Below are 21,126 nucleotides of genomic sequence, written 5' to 3'. Positions count from 1 at the left end.
TTCAAGGACAATTCAAATCTATACTCCAGTGTCTCACTTGCCACCAAAAGTCTGAGGTTTATGAGACATTTGTTCATTTGTCTTTGGCTGTTACATCTACAGATAAATGTACATTACAGGAATGCCTCTCTGAATTTTTTAAAGAAGAAGAATTAAGAAATGACAACAAAGTTCTGTGCAACAGTTGCAAAAATAGAAGGGATTTTTCAAAGAAAACGTACTTATGGAAACTGCCACCAGTACTTATAATACACTTGAAACGTTTTGCTTTTGATGGCAAACAAATAAAAAAATTGCATACTTATGTACATTTTCCTTTAGAAGACCTCAATTTAGAGGAATTCACTTCAGAGAATAAAAGCAAAATTAAGAAATACAACTTATCATCGGTGTCAAACCATTATGGTAAAGTTCACTATGGACACTGTACTTCATACTGTAAAATTGCTGCAAAACAACACTGGATAAATTTTGATGACAAGAAGATCAAAAAAGTCCCTAATACATTGGTGAAATCCACAGCAGCATACATCCTGTTTTATACTTCTTAGAGATCTACAATGAACACCAGATAATCATTTTACTTCCTTATCAGTTGCTATTAATGCTCTAGGATTCTTTCCACAGGCATGATCAATGAATATAGATTGAAAATCATGAATCCCCAATGTGTTTCCTTGTAGGATGGATTTATGTCTTAATTTCATTATTGCTCTAGGTCTCAGTTAATCATGAAATTTTACAAATTAATTTAGTCAAGGTTCACCTGAAAGAGAAATTTCTCATCATATTAATGTTGTTTTTCTTTCTAGGTATACTCATTTAACGACTTTCACTCTTTTTATTTTAACATCATTGCTTTATTTCCCTCAATTTAGGTTTTAAGACGCTTACATAATGATAATTTTAGGTGGACTTTCTTCACAGTGCTTCTTGCCTATGATTGATTATCATAAAGTTACTGTTATACAATAACTTTGTATATATACTGATATACACGTATAGTAGAGTTGTCCATGTTTGTATTATGCATGAAATTCTCTTTCAGATCTGCTAGGCAAAACCATAAAAAAAAAATTTTTTTTGTGAATTTGAAATGATTTATCTAAACAATTGCCGGCTATTACATTTTAAGGAGCTTTTAATTGATTCAGCTGAATTCTCTTTTCTTTTGCTCTATTTTGGATCCTTTCTAACAAATATTTTTTAGTATGAGTGAGTGTTATGGCCATATTTTTTGTGAAGTCTGTGTATGTATGTCTTGTTTAGTGTCTGTCTGTTCTGCATATTTTGTATATAGTTTCCTTTTTCCTAACTTTATCTTCCCCAAATTAGTCTTCCTTATCCTTCCTTCTCTCTTCCTAGTCCTTAACATTTTAATTTTCAGGATTTCACATGTGCAACCCATCTCCTTCACCCACAACTACAAGCTTCCTGATCTCGGCGGGAAGAAGAAATCCATGACTGTTGGAGTTTTACACCATATATGCTGCAAACTTGTTGGAAATGAAGCCACCTGGGATTTGTGTCACAATGTAACACCAGAGAAAAGATCCATGGACAAGACCCACAGTCTCTGGATCCCAGTTAAACTGTGCTATCTGAATTTCTGGCTTTCCATCCACATACAAAATGCTATTGTTGACCGTTTCTACAATGGCTACCCCAAGATTGCACCGATCCCAAAGGAAATACAGAAGCCCAACCAACTTATGATGTAATGATGTAACGCTTGGGGATGCCCCAACACATGGATGACTGTACTGGCCTTCCTTCTTCATTCAGCTCGATGTTATCTCCTGTACAAGGCTTCAACCGGCTTTTCCAGACCCATCAAGTGTCTTCTGCCGGTCTTTTTGGAGTTCCAGACCCCTCATATTTACAGATTGGTATTGAACTCTGTAGAAATTACATCTGTTGTTTTTCCTATAACTGTAATCCTTTGAAGTTATGTTTGGTACTACACTTCTTTTGACTATCGTAATTAATGTTTTTCTATTTTAGTTTTTAATATTAGGAATCGATGTTGTATTACATTAAGGTTTTGCTTTCTTGACTTTAGGTTTGTGAGTTATATATTATTGTCTATAATTTCCCAAATGATATTTTTGTCTGTTCTCAGGGTTTTTTGCGTGGGCGCATCATAGGCAAAATACTAGGTTTATAGAAGGTTCCATCCATTTTGGATGGGCCCTCAAGTTGTTTATTTACACAGGGAGGGTCTCTGCCTTAAACATTTTGTTTTGGTTTGTGACTTAAGCTCCCATCTATAAATAGTCGACATCAATTTCAGACATCTTATGGACTTCAGACCGGATTAAGAACTTGGACTGGGGCCGGGCGGTGGCGCTGGAGGTAAGGTGCCTGCCTTGCCTGCGCTAGCCTAGGACGGACCGCGGTTCGATCCCCCGGCATCCCATATGGTCCCCCAAGAAGCCAGGAGCAACTTCTGAGCGCATAGCCAGGAGTAACCCCTGAGCGTCACAGGGTGTGGCCCAAAAACCAAAAAAAAAAAAAAGAACTTGGACTAAGTTCAGATACCTATTGATCATCATTGCAGTGGCTCCCCACTGTGCAGAGGGTGTATGTGCCACTTCTTCCGAAATAAAGGCCTAGTTCAATGCCCTCAAAGATGGGCTTTCTGGTCTACCTGAACTTGAATGAAAATGGAGCTGGAGAGATAGCATGGAGGCGAGGCGTTGGCCTTTCATGCAGAAGGTCATTGGTTCAAATGCCGGTATCTGCCAGGAGCGATTTCTGAACGTGGAGTCAGGAGTAACTCCTGAGCACTGCCAGGTGTGACCCAAAAACGACCACCACCACCACCTACAACAACAACAAATAAAGAAAAGGTGCTTCTTCTTGCCTGCTACACAACCTTTCTGGTGTCTCTTCGAAAGATCTATGTACGTCTTAGATTTATCTTCTCAGGAGCTTGTAGTTGATTCCTTGATACATGTTTCTGGTTTTAGACACCCTGTGCTTAGGTTAGAAGTTTTTCTTTACATTTTCCTGTGATGCGCTTATGCAAACAGCCGCTCTTTTATTATTGACTAATTTTTCTTTTAATAATTGTAGACAATATTGTTTGTTTACTAAAAACAAAAGGGGGAATTGTTGTGTATGTAAATATTTTGGGGGATTACTATGTTGCTCACCCTAATCTGATTAGGTGATTGTGCCCTACCCTAGGGTGTGACCTGGCATTCTGCCCCCACCCCAGGGTAGGACCTGATTCTGCTTCCACCATTGGTTGGTATCTGATCCCACCATTGGGTGGGACCTGACTCTGGACTATAAGAGCAAGGGCCTGTGGAAGGCGAGAGGCTTTTGGCTGGCTGGAACTGAATCGGAGTCTTTGGACTTCAGTTTTGTCCATCCGAATAAAGCAAATATTTCCACGAGCCTGATTGTCTGCGAGCTGTTTACCCGCCGTTTCACCTCAGAACCGTGGGCTAGACAGGGTGGCAGACACGTGCTACGAGCTGGAAGAAAAGGGCCTCATTCTCCATCCCTCCATCAGTCAACCTCTTCAGGGGCTGTCCTGCTACAGAGAAGAAGAAGAAGAAGGAGGAGGAGGAGGAGGAGGAGGAGGAGGAGGAGGAGGAGGAGGAGGAGGAGGAGGAGGAGGAGGAGGAGGAGGAGGAGGAGAGAAGAGGAGGAGGAAGATGAAGAAGAGGGAAAAAGAGAAGAAAGAAGATGAAGAAGGAAAAAAGAGGAAAAAGGCAAAAAGAAAAAGAGGAGGAAGAGGAAGAAGGAGGAGAAGAAGAAGGAGGAGGAGGAGAAGAAGAAGAAGAAGAAGAAGAAGAAGAAGAAGAAGAAGAAGAAGAAGAAGAAAGAGAAGAAGAAGGAGGAGGAGAAGCAGAAGAAGATGAAGAAGAAGAAGATGAAAAAGGAGGAGGAGGAGGAGGAGCAGAAGGAGGAGGAGGAGGAAGGGGAGGAGAAGAAGAAGAAGAAGAAGAAGAAGAAGAAGAAGAAGAAGAAGAAGAAGAAGAAGAAGAAGAAGAAGAAGAAGAAGAAGAAGAAGAAGAAGAAGAAGAAATTATATGTATATGGCTGGAATGGTAGCATAGCAATAGGGCATTTGCCTTCCAAGCAGCCAACCCAGGACAGTCTGGGGTGTGATTCCCAGCATCCCATAGGGTCCCCAGAGCCTGCCAGAAGCGATTTCTGAGTGCAGAGGTAGGAGTAATCCCTGAGGGCTGCCAGGTGTGAGCCAAAAAATCAAGAAAGGGAAAGGAAAGGGAAAGGGAAAGGAAAGGAAAGGAAAGGAAAGGAAAGGAAAGGAAAGGAAAGGAAAGGAAAGGAAAGGAAAGGAAAGGAAAGGAAAGGAAAGGAAAGGAAAGGAAAGGAAAGGAAAGGAAAGGAAAGGAAAGGAAAGGAAAGAAGGAAGGAAGGAAGGAAGGAAGGAAGGAAGGAAGGAAGGAAGGAAGAAAGAAAGAAAGAAAGAAAGAAAGAAAGAAAGAAAGAAAGAAAGAAAGAAAGAAAGAAAGAAAGAAAGAAAGAAAGAAAGAAAGAAAGAAAGAAAGAAAGAAAGAAAGAAAGAAAGAAAGAAAGAAAGAAAGAAAGAAAGGAGAAAAGAAATTATTGGCTGCTGCAAAGAAACGTGGGGGCCTTTTTGTTTCAGGAACTTCTTTTTCTAAAAACTTTATTGATTGATTGATTGATTTATAGCCACACCTGGAACTACACTTGGGGCCCTGGACTCAGTGGCTATCCCCTATGGCACCCACATCCCAAGAACCTCCTACTCAGAAACCCTCCTGCTCTGGCTACTCTGCTTTCCCCCACATCCAAATACCCCCAACGCCCTGCCTCAGTGCTCTCTCCCTGTGGGGCATTACCCTGCACAACAAGGAGCAGCCAGAGCCCCCCTGTTAGGAGGTGTCTCGTGGTCCGCCTGACCCTCCCCCTTAAAGCCTCAGGAAAGAGGGAGCGAGCCAGGATGGTGTCCATGTCCAATGCTGACATTTGTCATCTCAGGCTCTGGGAACTTGTCCCAGTGTCTGTCCTGCACTGGTACAAGTGTGTGCCCTGAGCTGGCACCGGAGCCACATGGCAGCCTGGATTCAAGACCCAACTGCCCTGGGCTCACTGTGTCTGGTTCCATCAACTCCTTCATGGTCCCTTCTGGCCCCATCATGCACATTTTCTGGGACTCAATTCACTCTTAGCACAGTGGCTCTGGGACAAGGGTCCAGCCAAGGGTCTGGGGTCCCTGACCAGCACATTCCAGCAGTTATGGGCAACCCCAGCCTCCCCTTGCCCTCGGACAGCCAGCGCAGAAACCCAGTGCCCCGAAAGGCCAGTTCTCCCAGGAGCTGGATTTGCTCCCTCTGCAAGTTTCCTCCCTGAAGCCCGTCTGAGGCTGCCCCAGCACCCCAGATGAGCCCAGAGTACAGCGGGGCAGGCAAGAGAGCCCCACGAGTCTCCAGGCTGAGAGGGGAATCCCAGGAGGCTGGTGAGTGGACGTGAAGGAGCTGCAGGAGCCAAGGCCCCATCCCTGATGGTCGAGGCTGAGGGTTGCAGCTGCAGAGTTGCCCCAAGCACTAAGCATCCACCTCCTGTCCTTTAATCTCCTTCCCTCACACCCCTGCACCCCACAACCCATGTGGTCTGCTTGAGGCTGTAGAAGGTTGAACCTTTTGATTGCCAAGTCCCCCTGCAAAGGCGACTCAAAACTGGAGCCCATCCCACAGAGCAGCTGCGACACCATCAGCCCTGACAAGCCCCACAGAGTGTGATCAGCTAAACGGGGACCCTCCTGGGACATTGGGACATACTTCACCGGGGCAGAAGCCACTGTTCTGGGACAGTGAAAAAACAGGACAGACAATGGTGCTGAGCTGACCCAGGACAGGACAGATGGACGGTGGTGAGCTGACCTGGGACAGGACATACAGACAATGGGTGAGCTGTGCCAGGTTGAGCAGACAGACAATAGGTGCTGACCTGGGACAAAACAGATGGACATCGGTGAGCTGGGTGAACCCGCATCCTCCAGGTATGGGCTGTGGGGGACAGAGGAGCATCAGTGGACCGTCCACCCCGTGATTGAGGTACTTCAGTATCCACGGGGCACAGCACCGGGTGCCAATAGGCCCAAGGTCCCCACATTCACACCTGGTCCCAAGGTCCCTGAAAGGTATGGCTGCCCGCCCCCCCCCCCACCCCCAGCTCAGGCACGAACTTGGCCCCAGCCTGCCCCCTGGTGTCAGCTCAGGGAGATGCCAGGTGTGGTGCCCTGTGGGAGCACAGCAGAGAGGGTGTTGGCCTTGCATGCACCCAACCTGGGCTCAATCCCCAACATCCTGAGCCTGCCAGGAGTAATTTCTGAGCACAGCGCCAAGAGTAACCTGTGAGTACTGTCCAATGTGCCTCCAAATACAAGAAGAAGAAAGAAACCTAAGATGTTTCCATGTTTTGTGCAATTATTGAATTATTATTAATTTTAATAGCCATTGAATTTTTGTTACTTTTTTACGGAAATGAAATGGTGGCTAATATCTCTATTTTTCTTTTTTTATTTTTTGATTTTGGGGTCACACCTGGCAGCACTCAGGGGTTACTCCTGACTCTACGTTCAGAAATAGTTCCTGGCAGGCTCAGGGGGACCATATGGGATGCCGGATTTGAAACACTGTCCTTCTGCATGCAAGGCAAATGCCATACCTCCATGCTATCTTTTATTTTTTAAACCTTTTTTTTCGGGCCACACCCATTTGATGCTCAGGGGTTACTCTGGCTAAGCGCTCAGGAATTGCCCCTGGCTTGGGGGGACCATATGGGACGCCGGTCCTTCCTTGGCTAGCACTTGCAAGGCAGACACCTTACCTCTAGCGCCACCTCGCCGGCCCCCATTTTTTTATTTTTAAACCAATCCAGATCATTGTTCAATGTGATCATATTAAAACTGTCATCCCTGAAATAACAGTAAGATGACAATCAATACAAGGGCAGGAGCGACAGCACAGTAGGAAGAGCACTTGACTTGCAAGCAGCCAATCCAGGTTCCATCCCCAGCACCACCTATGGTCTCCTGAGCCCCACCAGGAGTGATTTCTGAGCACAAAATAGGGAGTCAGTCCTGACCATCGCTGGGGAGATCCAAGAACCAAAAAAAGAAAAGATAAAGGTGAGGCTGGAGCAATAGCACAGTGATAAGGCATTTGCCTTGCACGTGGCCAACATAGGATGAACCCGGTTTGAATCCTGGCATCCCATGTGGTCCCCCGAGCCTGCCAGATACGATTTCTGAGCACAGAGCCAGGAGTAATCCCTGAGCGCCCACGGGTTTGACCCAAAAACCAAAAAAGAAAAGGAAGGAAGGAAGGAAGGAAGGAAGGAAGGAAGGAAGGAAGGAAGGAAGAAAGAAAGAAAGAAAGAAAGAAAGAAAGAAAGAAAGAAAGAAAGAAAGAAAGAAAGAAAGAAAGAAAGAAAGAAAGAAAGAAAGAAAGAAAGAAAGAAAGAAAGAAAGAAAGAGGGGCCGGGCAGTGGCGCTAAAGGTAAGGTGTCTGCCTTGCCTGCGCTAGCCTTGGACGGACCGAGGTTCGATCCCCCGATGTCCCATATGGTCCCCCGAGCCAGGAGCAACTTCTGAGCACATAGCCAGGAGTAACCCCTGAGCATTACCGGGTGTGGCCCAAAAACAGAAAGAAAGAAAGAAAGAAAGAAAGAAAGAAAGAAAGAAAGAAAGAAAGAAAGAAAGAAAGAAAGAAAGAAAGAAAGAAAGAAAGAAAGAAAGAAAGAAAGAAAGAAAGAAAGAAAGAAGAGAGAAAGAAAGAAGAGAGAAAGAAAGAAAGAAGAGAGAAAGAAAGAAAGAAAGAAGAGAGAGACAGACATGAGCCTCCCCTGCATGCCCAGCACCCAGGTGTCTCTTCTACAAATGGAGTTTGTTCAGAAGAAAGAAAATAAAACTCACTACACACACCAGTACTCTCAAGCCGGCATCATCCCAACCAATGAGAAGCAGCAACCACTGCGGCTCTTTCATTGAGCTCTCGAGGGGCAGCCCTGTCCCCTGAGCCCCCCTGTACAAACAGCCTCTCCTGCTGCCCCCAGGTTTCTGACTATTGGTTTGGTTTGGCCTTGAGGTGGGACAGTATACCCTTACCTTTCTTTTTTTTTCTTTTTTTTTTTTTTTTTTTTTTTTTTTTTTGGTTTTTGGTTTTTGGGTCACACCCGGCAGTGCTCAGGGGTTACTCCTGGCTATCTGCTCAGAAATAGCTCCTGGCAGGCACGAGGGACCATATGGGACACCGGGATTCGAACCAACCACCTTTGGTCCAGGATTGGCTGCTTGCAAGGCAAACATCGCTGTGGGCCCACCCTTCCTTACCTTTCTTAGTTCACCATTTCTTTTTGTTTGTTTTTGGAGCCACACCTGGCGGTGCTCAGGGGTTACTCCTAGCTGGAGGGGCCTTATGGGGTGCCTGGGATCAGATTCAGGCTGGCCCTGTGCAGGCCAGTGCCCTCCCCACTGTACTATCACTCCAGGCCTCCAGATCACCATTTCCTAACCAGGTGCCATGGCCCGTTGTGGATGCCCAAAAGAGTCCACAACAGACCAAAGGCCGGCACTGAAAGAGGGGCCCACAGAAAGTAAACTAAGTCGACAAGGGTTCTGGGTGCAGAGACTACGAGCAGGGACGCTGGAACATGTAATACATCTTCCTCTGTTCCCAGTCTGTGGGGTTGGCTGCTGCTCATTCCTGAGGCTGTGGGGTGGGAGGATGAGACCACCACCACCCCACCTCTGTAGGCTCAGGCCCTGGCCTGCAGCACCGGATTACAGACACCACACTCCAGGGCAGGCAGTAGACTTGGGGTGAGGAGCTGTTCTGGCAGCACCCAGGGTTAAGTCCTGGGGCCTACCTAGAGGGCAGGGCCTGTGTTGATGCAAACAGAGTCCAGGCTGGAGAAGAGCCCTCTTTCCCTTCAGTCTGAAAAACCCCACCCTCCAGGCCCGAAGCCAGGGCAATAAGACAGAACTGCTCCTCAAGCACTTGTCCACCACCCACCACAGGCATGGCGGACAGATAGGGGCCGCCCTTTCCAAAAGTGGCCTCTGCCCTTTTCAAACATGGCGGCCGCGGAGTCCGTCAGGGAATGATCCTTCTAAATATGGCCGCTGCCCCTCTCAAACATGGCGGCCACAGCTACGAGGAAAGGTAGATGCCCATTTCCAAGATGGCCGCTGCCCTTACGCAACACGGCGGCTCGAGAGGCCTCAGGGACCCGCCCCGCCTACTGCGTGCGAGGCCGGCTTCCGGGTCACGTGCCCCTGGTGCCTTCGCTGATTGGGCGGCTGCGTGACGTCACGCCGGTCTCGCCGTTTGCCGCGGTCCCGGGACGTTGGTCTGCGCGCTGGGTCGGAGGCGCCGGGTGGCCTCGCCCCTCGCACCCATGAGGAGTCGCAAGGTGGGCCGGGCGGGCCCCGGGGAGCTGGGGGCGGTGTCTGCCCCGGGGGGCGACCCCGGGACCTGACCCGGCCCCGCCCACAGCTGCACCCCGGGGACCTCCCCAAGCACCATCCACAGCTGCACCCAGGAGACCCCCCAAACCACCCACAGCTGCACCAGGGGACCCCTCTGCATCACCACAGCTGCACCCCGGAGACCCCCCCCCAAGCACCGCCCACAGCTGCACCCCGGGGACTCCCCTAAGCACCATCCACAGCTGCACCCAGGAGACCCCCCAAGCACTACCCACAGCTGCACCCTGGGGACCCCTCCAAGCACCACTCACAGCTGCACCCCGAGGACCCCCCCAAGCACTATCCACAGCTGCACCCAGGAGACCCCCCAAACCACCCACAGCTGCACCAGGGGACCCCCTCCAAGCACCACCCATAGTTGCACCCCGCGCGGGGACCCCTCTGCATCACCAGAGCTGCACCCAGGGGACCCCCTCAAGCACCACCCACAGCTGCACCTTGGGACCCCCCCCCAATCACCATCCACAGCTGCACCCAGGAGACCCCCCAAACACCACTCACAGCTGCACTAGGGGACCCCCTCCAAGCACCACCCACAGCTGCACCCCGGGGACCCCCCTGCATCACCACAGCTGCACCCAGGGGACCCCCCCAAGCACCGCCCACAGCTGCACCCCGAGGACCCCCCCAAGCACCATCCACAGCTGCACTCAGGAGACCCCCCAAACCACCCACAGCTGCACCAGGGGACCCCCCTCCAAGCACCACCCACAGCTGCACCCTGGGGACCCCTCTGCATCACCACAGCTGCACCCAGGGGACCCCCCCAAGCACCACCCACAGCTGCACCCCGAGGACCTCCCAGCACTACCCACAGTTGCACCCCGGAGGGCTCCCAGCATCACCCATAGCCGCACCCAGGGTCTCCCAGACCCACCCACAGCTTTACCCCGGCCCGCATCAGAGGAGCCGACCTGGTCTTCCTTCCACGCTAGGAAGGGGCCACCTTTGGGACCCCCTTTCCCTGCCTTGGGACTCAGTTGGTCGCTGTGCCATCCCTTCACATGCTTGTGGCCCTTCTGCAGGAGTCTCCCTGTCGCTCCCTCTGCCCTGGGTGCCCCCCAGTTCTCAGCCTGGCTGTGTCTGAGGCCTGAGCAGAGGCCTCTCCGGGGTGGGTGCTGCGCGACTTAGGACACCCTTCTATTCCTTCCTGCTCCTTGTGGGCCACGGCAACCATAGTGGGGGTTCCCCTGCCATGTCTGGGTGTCTGAGCCCAGGGTGCTGCTGCATCCTGGTGACCAGTCCCTGGTGTCCACCGCTGCTCTAGCTCGCAGTTGGCCTGCGGGCATCTGCACGGCTCCATGCCCGAAGCTGTTCTGCCAGGTTGTCCAGCTCCCGGGACGTCCCCAGAGCTGCACCTGCCAGGCCGGAATGCCAGGTGAGCCCCCACACTGGGCCATCCTCGGGGGGACTGGGTGGGGGCGTCAGTCGGGCCTGGGGGAACAGCACCTGGGTCCTCTCCACAGCCCGCCTCGTCCCGCCGCACTCCCAAGAGGTTCAAGGCCGACCGAGGGCACCAGGGCAAGGCCCAGCTGCAGCGGGTCGCCCAGAAGAGCCCCGGCACCCCCAGAGTGCCCCCCAAGGCCCGCTGCAGCTCGGAGCACAGAGATCTCCCCAAAGCTGGAAATGGGGCTGCAGCTGAGGCCACCGGCCTGTTCCCGGAGCTGGGAACAGAGAGCCAGGCCTGCTTAGGGGAGCAGGGGACCCAGTCACCCCTGGTGCACCTGGACCCTGACGTGTATCTAGACGACAGTAGCCAGCCACTCCCCGTCAGCTGCTTCTTCGGCAATGTGGAGCTCATGCAGGTCTGTAGGGGGCTCCTGCTCTCCCCTGAGGGGCACGGGGTCTGCTGCAGAACCCCCCTGACGGCCTCTGTCCCCAGGACCTGCCCCCTGCCTCCTCCGCCTGCCCGTCCATGAGCAGAAGGGAGTTCCGGAAGCTGCACTTCCGGGCCAAGGATGATGACGAGGAGGATGAAGATGCTGCCGAGATGTAGGGGCTGAAGGTGGCCCTCTCACTCGACGCCCCGCAGCTACTGCGGCCAGCCCCCCACCCCCAGCACTTGAGTGCCCTGCTCGGGTGCAGTTGCCATCCAGGCCTGGCCCAGTGGGCTCCTGGAGGTGACTTGGGGTGGGAGTGGCAGACACAGACATGACCCGTTTTGTTGACCAAGCTCATTCCCTGTTGTCCAGATCAGTTGGGATTAACTCGGTGTTTTGTTCTTAGAGAACCTTATTTCTGTATATGTGGTTCCCGTTTGCCTTGGGAATATCCCCCAGTTCAAGGGGGGAGAGGGATAAAAGTCTATTTTAGGAAATCTGAAGGCTCCTGATATTGTCCCCCTTTTGGAGGGGGAGGGCGTTGGGCCCTGCCCAAGCTGAGGCTCCCTGGAGTGGGAGAGTGGCTGGCAGAACTATGTCAGGCTCAGGGTAATAGCAGCCAGGGCAGAGGCAGGGCCCGTCCCCTCTGTTCTCCCAGGAAGGGCCTCCTCACTGACCCCTTTATAAGTCTCACTTGCTCATTCTTAAGAGCATAAACCTCCTGGCCCACATATTTCCCCCAAGAAAGAGCTATATTGCTTATTCAGTTTGTACAAAAGTATAAAAAGTCAACTATGACAAAATAGACATCTTTAAAAATCATAAAATCATTTCAAAAACTTCAAGTTTTGAGGCTGGAGAGTTAGCAGGAAAGATAAAGCATTGCCTTACACAGCTGTTGGCTCTAGTCCATGCCCAGACACAGTACAGGGGTCCCCCAGTACCGCCAAGAGTGATCCCTGAGCATAGAACTGAGGGGTGATCCCTAGTCAACTCCAGGCATGGATGCAAAACAAACACTTGAAATCCTTCCAAATGCGGCCTAGAAAAGGCGTCCAACCTCAGGTCGCACTCCCAGACCCAAAGCACTGTATTTCTTGGGACCCACCACTTCTGGCCAAAGTGCCTGGCAGTGAGGCCTCTTCATTTCAGCCACAGGTCCCCAGTTCTCTACAGGTAGTGAACTTCGCACCCCAAAGAATGCTGCACAAGCACACCAGGGTGGGGTGACCTGCACCCCCAGCCAGCCCCACACAGGGCCACTTCTTAGAAGAATTCCTCTGAGGTATGTATAGTTTCAGTGACAGGAGGCCCCCACCACCACAGGAAGGGGAGCTGGGGACATGCCTCACGTGTCCTGCCACTGTCCTAAATCCAGAAGGCCGAGGACCCTGTCCTCATCCAGGGACAAAAACGTAGCCACTGACTTCCTGTGGAGGCTACTGGAAAGTTGGGGATCGATACCAGGGGCCACTCACTATGCCCTCTGCAGCCTTGTCCTGGGGCATGGTCACCCAGCATTGGCCTGGTGGTACGGGGTCTCTGGTGGCGTGGTCTCCAATGGGCAAGGTCATCGGCCCCTCCTGGCAGGCTGCTTCCTGGGCCGCTGGCTCTGGGGCTTGTAAACCTTGTCTGGATCACAGCTGAGCTGGTGGGTGGTTTTCTTGTGGCAGGCAATGTGCACCAGTTTTAGGTTCTCACAGGTGAACAGCAGACGGTAAAAATACTCCCAGTCGACTTCCCGCCCATTCCGGGCCGCCACCGCCTCAGCCAGCGCGGGCACCACGCTGCGTTTCTTCTCGATGCTGCGGGGGCCCAGGCGAGGGTCACTGTGCAGCCACCACCCTCCGGGGGACAACAGGCTGCCCCGGCCACTCAGACACTTGACCAAAGGCCCGGCGAGAGGGGCAGGAAGTGTGGGACCATTGGAGAGGGCGCTGGCCTTGCATGAGGCTGACCAGGGTTCAATATCTGGCATCCCATAGGGTCTCCTGAGCGCACCAGGAGTGATCCCTGAGAGCAGAGCCAGTCGTCACCCCCAAGCACCGCCAGGTGTGGCCCCAAAAGTAAAACAAAAAATGTCTTATGAGAGGCACACATGCCCAGCAGTGCTCAGGTCTGCCAGGCACCCCCATGGACCCTCCCAGAGGAGCTATGAAGTCCCTGACATCCCTCCCAGCCAGGAGTACTCCCCAATTCCCCCACCCCTCCAGCGGGGCACACTCACACGTGGTCCAGGTTCCAAGTGCTGAAGAGGATCCGACTCTCTCGGCTGCCATATGGGTTGATGGAGTGTCTGGACTCGCAGGCGGCCATGTCAAAGGGGCCCTGGGCAGAAGGGACAGGAACAGACAGTGCTGGGGCCCCTTCCCGGCCTCAACTGCACAGGCTGGGCCGCCCCCAACATGGCCTTCCACAGCCTACATGGCCCTGCTCCCCACTTAGGCCGGTTGGACCCAACTCTGGGGGCAGCAGCCTCGGTCCAGCCTGCAGTCTCCTGCGTGACCCTCACAGGATCATGTTCCTGAAGATGCTGAGGTATTGCAGAGACACAGCAAGGGGCCCCAAATATGTCACACTAACGGGGGTGGAAAGGATGCAGTGGCCCATGAAGGCACTCGCACCCCTCCTCCTGGGCCCCCCAGGGCCATGGGTCAGAGGCGCTCACCTGGCAAGAGAACCAGCCCTCTGGGGTGCAGAGGCGGCCCGTCGGGGCCCCACGGTCGAAGTAACTGCCCTGGAAGTGCTCGGCACGGAGCTTCTGAGCCATGGCGCCCACCAGCCTCGTGTATTCCTCCCGGGCAGCTGCCTCCACAGCCGGGGTGTGCGCGCTCACCTGTATTAAGGGGGTACAGAAGGCCCCACCCAGATCAGCTCACACCCACAGCGTGTGCAGCCACTGCAGGGATGGACACCAGGGGGTCATGCTAGACTGCAGGAACCAGGTGGCCAACCCCTCCCATGGCTCAGACACGAAGGGACGAGCCCCCTCCCAGCAGCACCGCACCCCAGCTCCAGAGCCGTCAGAAGGGCTGCAAGGGGGTGGGGGTCCAACTCGGTCAGTCTAGAAGCACCCTGGACCTCCACTTCACAGATAGCAGCCAGGTGCCCACATCCCAATCTGGACATTGTTCAGTCCCCCCAGCTCGGCCAGGAGAGGAGGTGACACCCTAAAGCGTTTCTGGGGGAATCGAACCCAGTTCCTAGGGTGGACTCACCTCCCTCAGGTAACTGCGGAGGCGGCTCGCGCAGCTGTGCCTCAGGTAGGCTGCCTTGCTCCGGAAACGGGGCTCCAGGCCTATGGGGCCAGGGGGAGCGGAGACTGAGCCCTCCACTCCATCGGAAGAGCTGTGTCCCCCAGCACTCCACTTCCCGCTGCAGGGGAGGTGACAGGGCAGAGGGTGGCCCAGGGCACGCGTGAACCCCACTCGCCCACTTCTGCCCTCGGTCCCGCAGCAGACCTGGAGGCAGAGCGCAGAAGGGCTGTGGGGACTGAGACACCCCGCACCTTCAAACCAAGGCGGGTCCTGGCCGCGCGTCTCGGCCGCGATGTTCTCGCTCACGGTGCTCAGCAGGTCTGCCAGGAGCCTCTGGCGCAGCGGGGCCTGTTCATCCTCCAGCAGCCGCCTCGCCGCCTGCACCAGCGCCGCCTGCGGCCGGTGCAACACGCTGAGCAGGCGGCCCAAGTCGCCGAGGTCTGCGGGACAGAAGGGGACAGGCTGTCCGGGCATCTTTGGGCTCTGCCCCACATCCCCAAGGACACCGGGGAGGCTCCACGGTGACCAGGGACGTGCGGTCACGGGCTTCAGGGGTGCAAAAGGGATGCACTGAGGGCGTGCACAGGGTGGGGTGCACCAAAAGGACTGCCCCGAGATGGACACACAGAAGGCAGCTCTGTGGTGGCCCGTCCGGAGAGATCTGCTCTGAGGAAGGAACCTCTCCTGAAGCAGAAAAGGAGACAGGGTCCCAAAGTGCACCAGTAGAGGGACCATGCATGGACAGGCTGTCAGGAACTGGCCCTCTGCCCACGCCCCGCTTCGTAAGGACCAGGGGCGGGCAGCATCTCGGAGCGTGAGTGTCCTGTGTTGGAGCCCCCCAGGGAAGTCCGGGCCTGACCTCTGCTGTGGCCCCCCAGCAGGGCCCTAAGAGCAAGCACCCTTGCGAGGTCCCAGGACATAAAGAGGTGGAGAGAGGCGCCAGGACGGGTCCCCCCGACCCCAACTCACAGCCCTGCCAGGTCTGGCCCTTCGCGAGCAGCAGCAGCTCCGTGTTGTCGGCGACTCTGCCGAAGTCCTCGGGGCGCAGCTCCCCGCCGTCCGCGTACAGGCACAAGCGGGCGCCTTGCTCGGGGACCTGGGGACGGGCAGCAGGGTCGGGGGGATGCGGGGCCCAAGGCGGGCCCCCCACCCACCCACTGTCCCCAGCCCCTGCCCTCAGCAGGCGGCCTGCTGCTGAATATGGGGGCGCCGCGTGCAAAGGATCTGGGTCCCCCGGGGCGCGCCCCGTGCAAGGGCAGATGCAGCAGGACCCGCCTGGCCCGGGCCTCAGTTTCCCCGCCCGCGCCCGCACCTGCAGGAGGCGGCAGCCCTTCCGCAGCACCTCCTCGGGGCTCCTGCCCGCCACCCCGAATTTCTGCGGCCCGTGCAGGACGCGCAGCTTGAAGGCTTTGGGCTTCGGGAGCGGAGTGCGCATCCTCCGAGCGCCCGGAGTCGGGGTCCGCAGCAAGCCGCCCAGAAACCCAGAAACCCAGAATCCAGAAGTCGGGGTAGGATAAGGAAGGGGTCGGAGGGCTCGCCTCTCCCTATGCGCAGGCGCCGGCCCTAGAAACTACATTACCCAGAAGGCCAAGCGACGCGGGCCCGCCTCTCCTACGCGCAGCCTCCTAGACACATTCCCTGGATGAGCTAGGCGGGGCCCAGGCGCTTCTTGTGCGCAGGCGCAGAAGCCAAGAAACTACATTACCCAGAAGGCCTAGGGATTGAGGTCCCGCCTCTCCCTATCCGCAGACGCCTCCTTCTAGAAACTACATTACCCAGAAGGCCCAGGGGCGAGGATCCTCGCCTCACACGATCCTTCTCTCCTAACGTGCAGCCTCTTGGAAACTACATTACCCAGAAGGCCTAGGGACTGAGGGCCTACCTCTCCTTGTCCGCAGTTGCCTCCTCCTAGAAACTACATTACCCAGAAGGTCCGAGGGCTGGGAGGGGGGGAAAAAAAAAAAAAACTTTGCAACCTCTGTAGTGCGCAGGCGCCTCCATGGCGCCCTTCATTGAACTCCATTACCCAGAAGGCTAGAGGAATGCGGCGGCCGCAGGCGCACTGAGCGGGACCACCACTACGCATGCGCATGGGGCGGGGCCAGCACTGCGCAGGCGCACGGAGAACGAGAGGGGCGGGGCGGCGCAGGCGCAGGCGCACAAGCCTCGGCGGCGGGCCCGGTTGTCATGAGAGCGGCGGCCCCGGCGCGGACGATGGGCGCTCGGGGCCCGGGCTGCTCCTCGGCTGCCACCGCCGCTGCGGCTCGGGGTTGCGGGCCGGGCCGGGTCGGCGGCGGACGCACCGCCTGAGCCCGCCGGCCGGAGAAGCGGCGGAGGCCCCGGGGCGCGGGTCGGGGCTCCCCTCCAGGTACCCGGGCCTGGGCTGCAGGGCTGCTGCCGGGGGTCGGGCGGGGTGACGGTTCCTGGGCTCAGCCTCCTCCCTCCGGCTGGCTCGTGACGTTGACAGCACCCGGGAAAGGCTCCTGCCGAGTCCCCGTGATTCTGGGGTTCCCAAGCCCCGAGGCGCTGCAGAACGGGGGACCCCGAACCCTAAAACCTGGCTCATTTTCCCAGGCGCACTGCCCTGGTTTTCCCGTTGGGGCCTTCATGGTGGAGGCCCCTCCTCTCTGGCTGTAGGGGCAGAGGGTCGTTGGCACCCTGGGGCACTTTCTTGTCCCTCCGGGCAGATTCTGGAAACTGAGGCAGAGAAGGAAGGAAAAGAGAGGTGCTGGTGTGGACAGGAATGTGGGGTGCCCAGCATCTGATAGCCTCCCATACATGGGTCCCAAATTACCATCCACCTGACAGCCCCCCCATAGGGCCCCCAAGTTACTGTCTACCTGACAGTCCCCCACATGGATCCCCAAGTCACCTTCATTCTGTACCCCATGGCACTCCGGCCAGTATCTTCATCTGCTTCCCCCTTTACAGCACCCCAAGTCCCTCTCCACACACGCCACCCCATATCTCCCAGGAAAGGGGTGTGAGGGCATGTGACTCGCACTGAGAGCTCACTGGTTGTGGGAGCCACAGTCACATCCTGTCACAGACATTTCTGGCTCTTGGCCATGTCCTGCAGCTGATGGGGAGGGTCGAGGCTAGGGAGCAGGGGCCTACGCCACCCTTATTAGAGGGGTCCAGCTGGATTAGAAGGGCAGGAAACCCACAGTTGGGCACAGCTGCCACACCAGCTCTTCCCAGGGCCGTGGGTGCAGTGGCTAGACTGGCCCAAGGAGGTTAGGGCCAGGCGGTGAGCCCCTGGGGGATCTGGGGTTGCCCTCTCCCCCACCCCGACTCAGCCTCTGCCCAATTTACCTGGCCTGTGACCAAGCAGTGTTGTGGGCATCTTGGTTTTTGGCTTTGGGGCCACATGTGGCAGTTTCCTGGGTACCATATATGATGCTGGGGGTCACGTGAGGACCAAGCATGTGCAGGCTAGCAAGTACTGGAGCTCTGTCCCCTGGTGCAGTGGAAGACAGAGCCCAAACCCACACCCAGTGTTTAGATCAGTGTGGTGTCCTTGGGACGTGTTTGTGGGTCTCTGAGACTCCCAACCACAGTGCTCATCATCCCGATGGGTGCTCCCTATGCACAGCACTATTCCCAGCCCCAAGATGTGGCTGCTCCATCCTCACCTGCATGGTGCTCAGCCACAAGAAGTAGTGGGAAAACTCACAGAGGACTTGGAATGAACAGGCAGCTGAGCAGGCCTGGGGCCATGCCTCGAGTAGGGACCCCCCCCAGCAGCAATGTGACCCCTGGGGTGCTGGGGGCTCTGGGACCAACAGGGCTGCCCTGGTAGTACTTGGGGGCCCAGGTGGTGGCGGGGTCACACCCAGGGCCCTACCCTCTGCACCTTGTGCTCTTCAGTGCCCCTAGCTCTCAGATCCCGGGGCTGGTGTCTGCTGCTCCGCCCTGCCGCCCTGCCAGGTCCTTGCAGTCACCGAGTCCCCCACGGGCCCCCGCAGCAAACATTCACACAGCTCCTTCATCCTTCACAGCAGCTACACGATGCCTCACAAAATCGGCTTCGTGGTGGTTAGCTCGTCTGGACACGAGGACGGCTTCAGCGCCCGGGAACTCATGGTCCACGCCCCGACTGTCAGTGGCTGGAGGTCTCCAAGGTGACACAGGCTGAGGGGGCAGTAGAAGGCTTGGCCTCATCTTTGCCCTGCCTGTGCTCAGACAACTGGGAGTCCTCCCTCAAACAGCCCCACACACACACACACTCAGCCTTGCGTCCATCCACGACGTCCAGGGGCACAGAAGAGCGCTAAGGACTGAGACAGGGAAGGGGGTGAGGCCTGGGTGGATCCCAGGGTCCCTGCAAGCACCAGCCTGGCGTCGTCCTTAAAGAGAGTGCTGGAGAGAGGCCTGGGAAGGGGCTGGAGCCTATGGGGGGATGAGGGGAGGAGAGAAGGCAGAACTGCCTGGCAGGAGTTTTTGGGGCAGGGTTGGACAGTGGGGCTCCCCTCCTGCAGGGTTCAGCAGGGCCTTGAGCCTTGGCACTTGGCTCCCCAAATTGTACAAGCAATCTTGGTGGCAGGACTCCACAGTCCTTCCGCAAGGCTGTGTGTGTGTGTGTGTGTGTGTGTGTGTGTGTGTGTGTGTGTGTGTGTGTGTGTGTGTGTGTATCTGTGTGTCTCTGTGTGTGTGTGTTTTGGGGACACACCCAGCAGTGCTCAGGAGTTACTTTGTACTCGGATCACTACTGACAGACTCGGGGGACCCTATGGGCCACATATGAGACAGGAGCCCTCCCTTCTGGCTGTGCAGTCTCTCTGAGAGTGGCCACAGTGTCCTGGGTGGGGACACCACCCATCCCAGGGAGCCTGAGGCCCCGGGCCAATGCCAACATATCGGTCACAGGTTTTGCCAGTTCCCACAAGAGATCGTGGTGCAGATGGTGGAGCGGAGCCGCATCCGGAAGCTGCAGCTGCTCGCCCACCAGTACATGATCGCCAGCAAGGTCGAGTTCTATGTCAGCGAAAGCCTGCCCGAGTACCTCGCACCCTACCAGGCCGAGCGCTTCCGCAGGCTGGGGTAAGGCTTAGCCTGGCCGGGCCAAGGTAGCGAGATGAGGGTGGCTCTGTTCAGCCCGTGGCCCGCCCTCCTAGGGTCTGCACACGGCCAACCCCTCCCTTGTTTGCCTGCCTGTGTCTCGTCTGAACTGCCCTAAGCACAGGCCTGGCTCTGCCCCTGGGCTGGGCTCTGGCAGTGGCAATGACCAACCACACGGCTCTCTCTCTCTCTCTCTCTCTCTCTCTCTCTCTCTCTCTCTCTCTCTCTCTCTCTCTCTCTTCCTCTCCCTCCCTCCCTCCCTCCCTCCCTCTCATTTCCTCTTCTCTTCCCCTCTCTCTTCTCTCTCTCCTCTCTCTCTCCCTCCCTCCTCTCCTCTTTCTCTGTTTCTCTCCTCTTTCTTTCTCTGTCTCTCCCTCCACTCTTTCTTTCTTTCCTTTCGCTCTCCTGCTCTCTCTCTCTCTGTCTCCTCTGTTTTTCTCTATGTGTGTGTCTCTCTCAGCTATGTCTCACTCAGTGACAACGAGAAGACAGGCTGCAGGGCGCGGGAGCTCAAGTCTGTGTACGTGGATGCCGTGGGCCAGTTTCTCAAGCTGATTTTCCATCAGAACCACACCAACAAGTATAACATCTACAACCAGGTGAGATCCCAGGGCAAAGGTGGCCACACCTCTGGCAGTCCTCTCAGCATGCACCGGGAGGCCCAGTACCTCAGAGAACATCCCAACTTACATGGGACAGCAGTAAAAGATCACTCAACGGCCCAGGACGTGAGCTGAGACTGGCCCTGTGTCCTTGGTAGCTCGGGTACCACTGCTGCTGCCTCATGGTCCCCTGAGCCCCCAGGGAGTAATTCCTGAGCCCTATTCAGTGTGGCCTAAAAATGAAGGAGAATATAGTGTCCCCCATGTTGTTCCAGCACCCCCAGCCAGCTCGGGGTCCTTCATTTCGGGAAACTTTAGCCTAACCTTGTCAAGTAACACACGCTTCCCCTGAGAGCGGTTTAGACCAGTGGAGTAGACCGTACCCAAGCACTGATCATCTAAGGGACTGGTGTGGGGGGAGGGCCACAACCCTTCATCTGTGTGGTTCTGACTTCTCCGTAGGTGGCCCTGGTAGCCATCAATATCATCGGGGACCCTGCAGATTTCGGCGATGAAAGCAACATCGTAAGTCTGCGAGTTCCGGGCCGGAGTGATAGCACAGTGATAGGGCATTTGCCTTGCAAGTGGCCAACCTGAGACGGACCAGGGTTCAATCCCCAACATCTCATATCATCCCCCGAACTTGCCAGGAACAATTTCTGAGCACAAAGCCAGGAGTAACCCCTGAGCGCCACTGGGTGTGGCCCCCCAAAAAAAGAAATAATAAGTCTGTGAGTTCCTTCCACAAGCAGAAACTCGGCTTCTCAAGGGCATTCTTGGCTGCTATCACAGTGTCAGCTCAGACCTTCGTGACCCAGGTCTGCCCTGGCCTTGAGTTTTCTGTCGTTCACCCCGGGACCCTGTAGAGGGGCGCCTCTGTTGTGCCACTC

At 55.4% G+C, this 21,126-nt stretch overlaps 3 protein-coding genes across 4 annotated transcripts in view; 2 read left to right on the top strand and 1 right to left on the bottom strand.

Moving 5' to 3' along the window:
- Nucleotides 1-9,351: 9,351 nt before the first annotated feature.
- Nucleotides 9,352-11,541, top strand: C6H1orf174 (chromosome 6 C1orf174 homolog). The gene is made up of 4 exons (XM_049775418.1): nucleotides 9,352-9,420; nucleotides 10,764-10,874; nucleotides 10,963-11,301; nucleotides 11,379-11,541. The coding sequence occupies exons 1-4, from the start codon at nucleotides 9,406-9,408 to the stop codon at nucleotides 11,490-11,492; spliced, it is 579 nt and encodes a 192-aa protein (XP_049631375.1). The 5' UTR covers nucleotides 9,352-9,405; the 3' UTR covers nucleotides 11,493-11,541.
- A 1,325-nt stretch (nucleotides 11,542-12,866) lies between these two features.
- On the bottom strand, nucleotides 12,867-16,665 carry DFFB (DNA fragmentation factor subunit beta). The gene is made up of 9 exons (XM_049774567.1): nucleotides 16,600-16,665; nucleotides 16,153-16,269; nucleotides 15,886-15,987; nucleotides 15,543-15,669; nucleotides 14,825-15,013; nucleotides 14,535-14,614; nucleotides 13,985-14,152; nucleotides 13,544-13,644; nucleotides 12,867-13,121 (listed from the first exon to the last, which is right to left on the bottom strand). The coding sequence occupies exons 1-9, from the start codon at nucleotides 16,663-16,665 to the stop codon at nucleotides 12,887-12,889; spliced, it is 1,185 nt and encodes a 394-aa protein (XP_049630524.1). The 3' UTR covers nucleotides 12,867-12,886.
- A 175-nt stretch (nucleotides 16,666-16,840) lies between these two features.
- CEP104 (centrosomal protein 104) overlaps nucleotides 16,841-21,126 on the top strand; it is a 223,291-nt gene continuing 219,005 nt past the window's right edge. The window contains exons 1-5 of one of the 2 annotated variants that reach the window (XM_049775296.1): nucleotides 16,841-16,976; nucleotides 18,557-18,697; nucleotides 19,443-19,616; nucleotides 20,095-20,233; nucleotides 20,699-20,761. In XM_049775296.1, the coding sequence (XP_049631253.1) occupies nucleotides 18,585-18,697; nucleotides 19,443-19,616; nucleotides 20,095-20,233; nucleotides 20,699-20,761 (489 nt within the window). In that variant the 5' untranslated portion in view covers nucleotides 16,841-16,976; nucleotides 18,557-18,584. The remainder of the gene's footprint in view (nucleotides 16,977-18,556; nucleotides 18,698-19,442; nucleotides 19,617-20,094; nucleotides 20,234-20,698; nucleotides 20,762-21,126) is intronic. The other variant, XM_049775295.1, reaches the window with a different exon arrangement.

Source organism: Suncus etruscus, chromosome 6, assembly GCF_024139225.1.
Source record: "Suncus etruscus isolate mSunEtr1 chromosome 6, mSunEtr1.pri.cur, whole genome shotgun sequence".
NCBI classification, from domain to species: domain Eukaryota; kingdom Metazoa; phylum Chordata; class Mammalia; order Eulipotyphla; family Soricidae; genus Suncus; species Suncus etruscus.
Note: the sequence above shows the minus strand (reverse complement) of the source record. Positions and strands in the feature narration are given on the sequence as shown.

Excerpts from the sequence above, each read along its gene's own strand:
- C6H1orf174 (XM_049775418.1), top strand. Across the intron at positions 10,875-10,962 it reads CTGCCAGGCCGGAATGCCAG|CCCGCCTCGTCCCGCCGCAC; the intron begins GTGAGCCCCCAC and ends TCCTCTCCACAG. Across the intron at positions 11,302-11,378 it reads GCAATGTGGAGCTCATGCAG|GACCTGCCCCCTGCCTCCTC; the intron begins GTCTGTAGGGGG and ends CTCTGTCCCCAG.
- DFFB (XM_049774567.1), bottom strand. The coding sequence starts at position 16,665 with ATGCGCATGCGTAGTGGTGGTCCCGCTCAGTGCGCCTGCGGCCGCCGC. Across the intron at positions 16,270-16,599 it reads GCATTCCTCTAGCCTTCTGG|TTTCTTGGCTTCTGCGCCTG; the intron begins GTAATGGAGTTC and ends TGGGTAATGTAG. Across the intron at positions 14,615-14,824 it reads GGACCCGCCTTGGTTTGAAG|GCCTGGAGCCCCGTTTCCGG; the intron begins GTGCGGGGTGTC and ends CTGGCCCCATAG.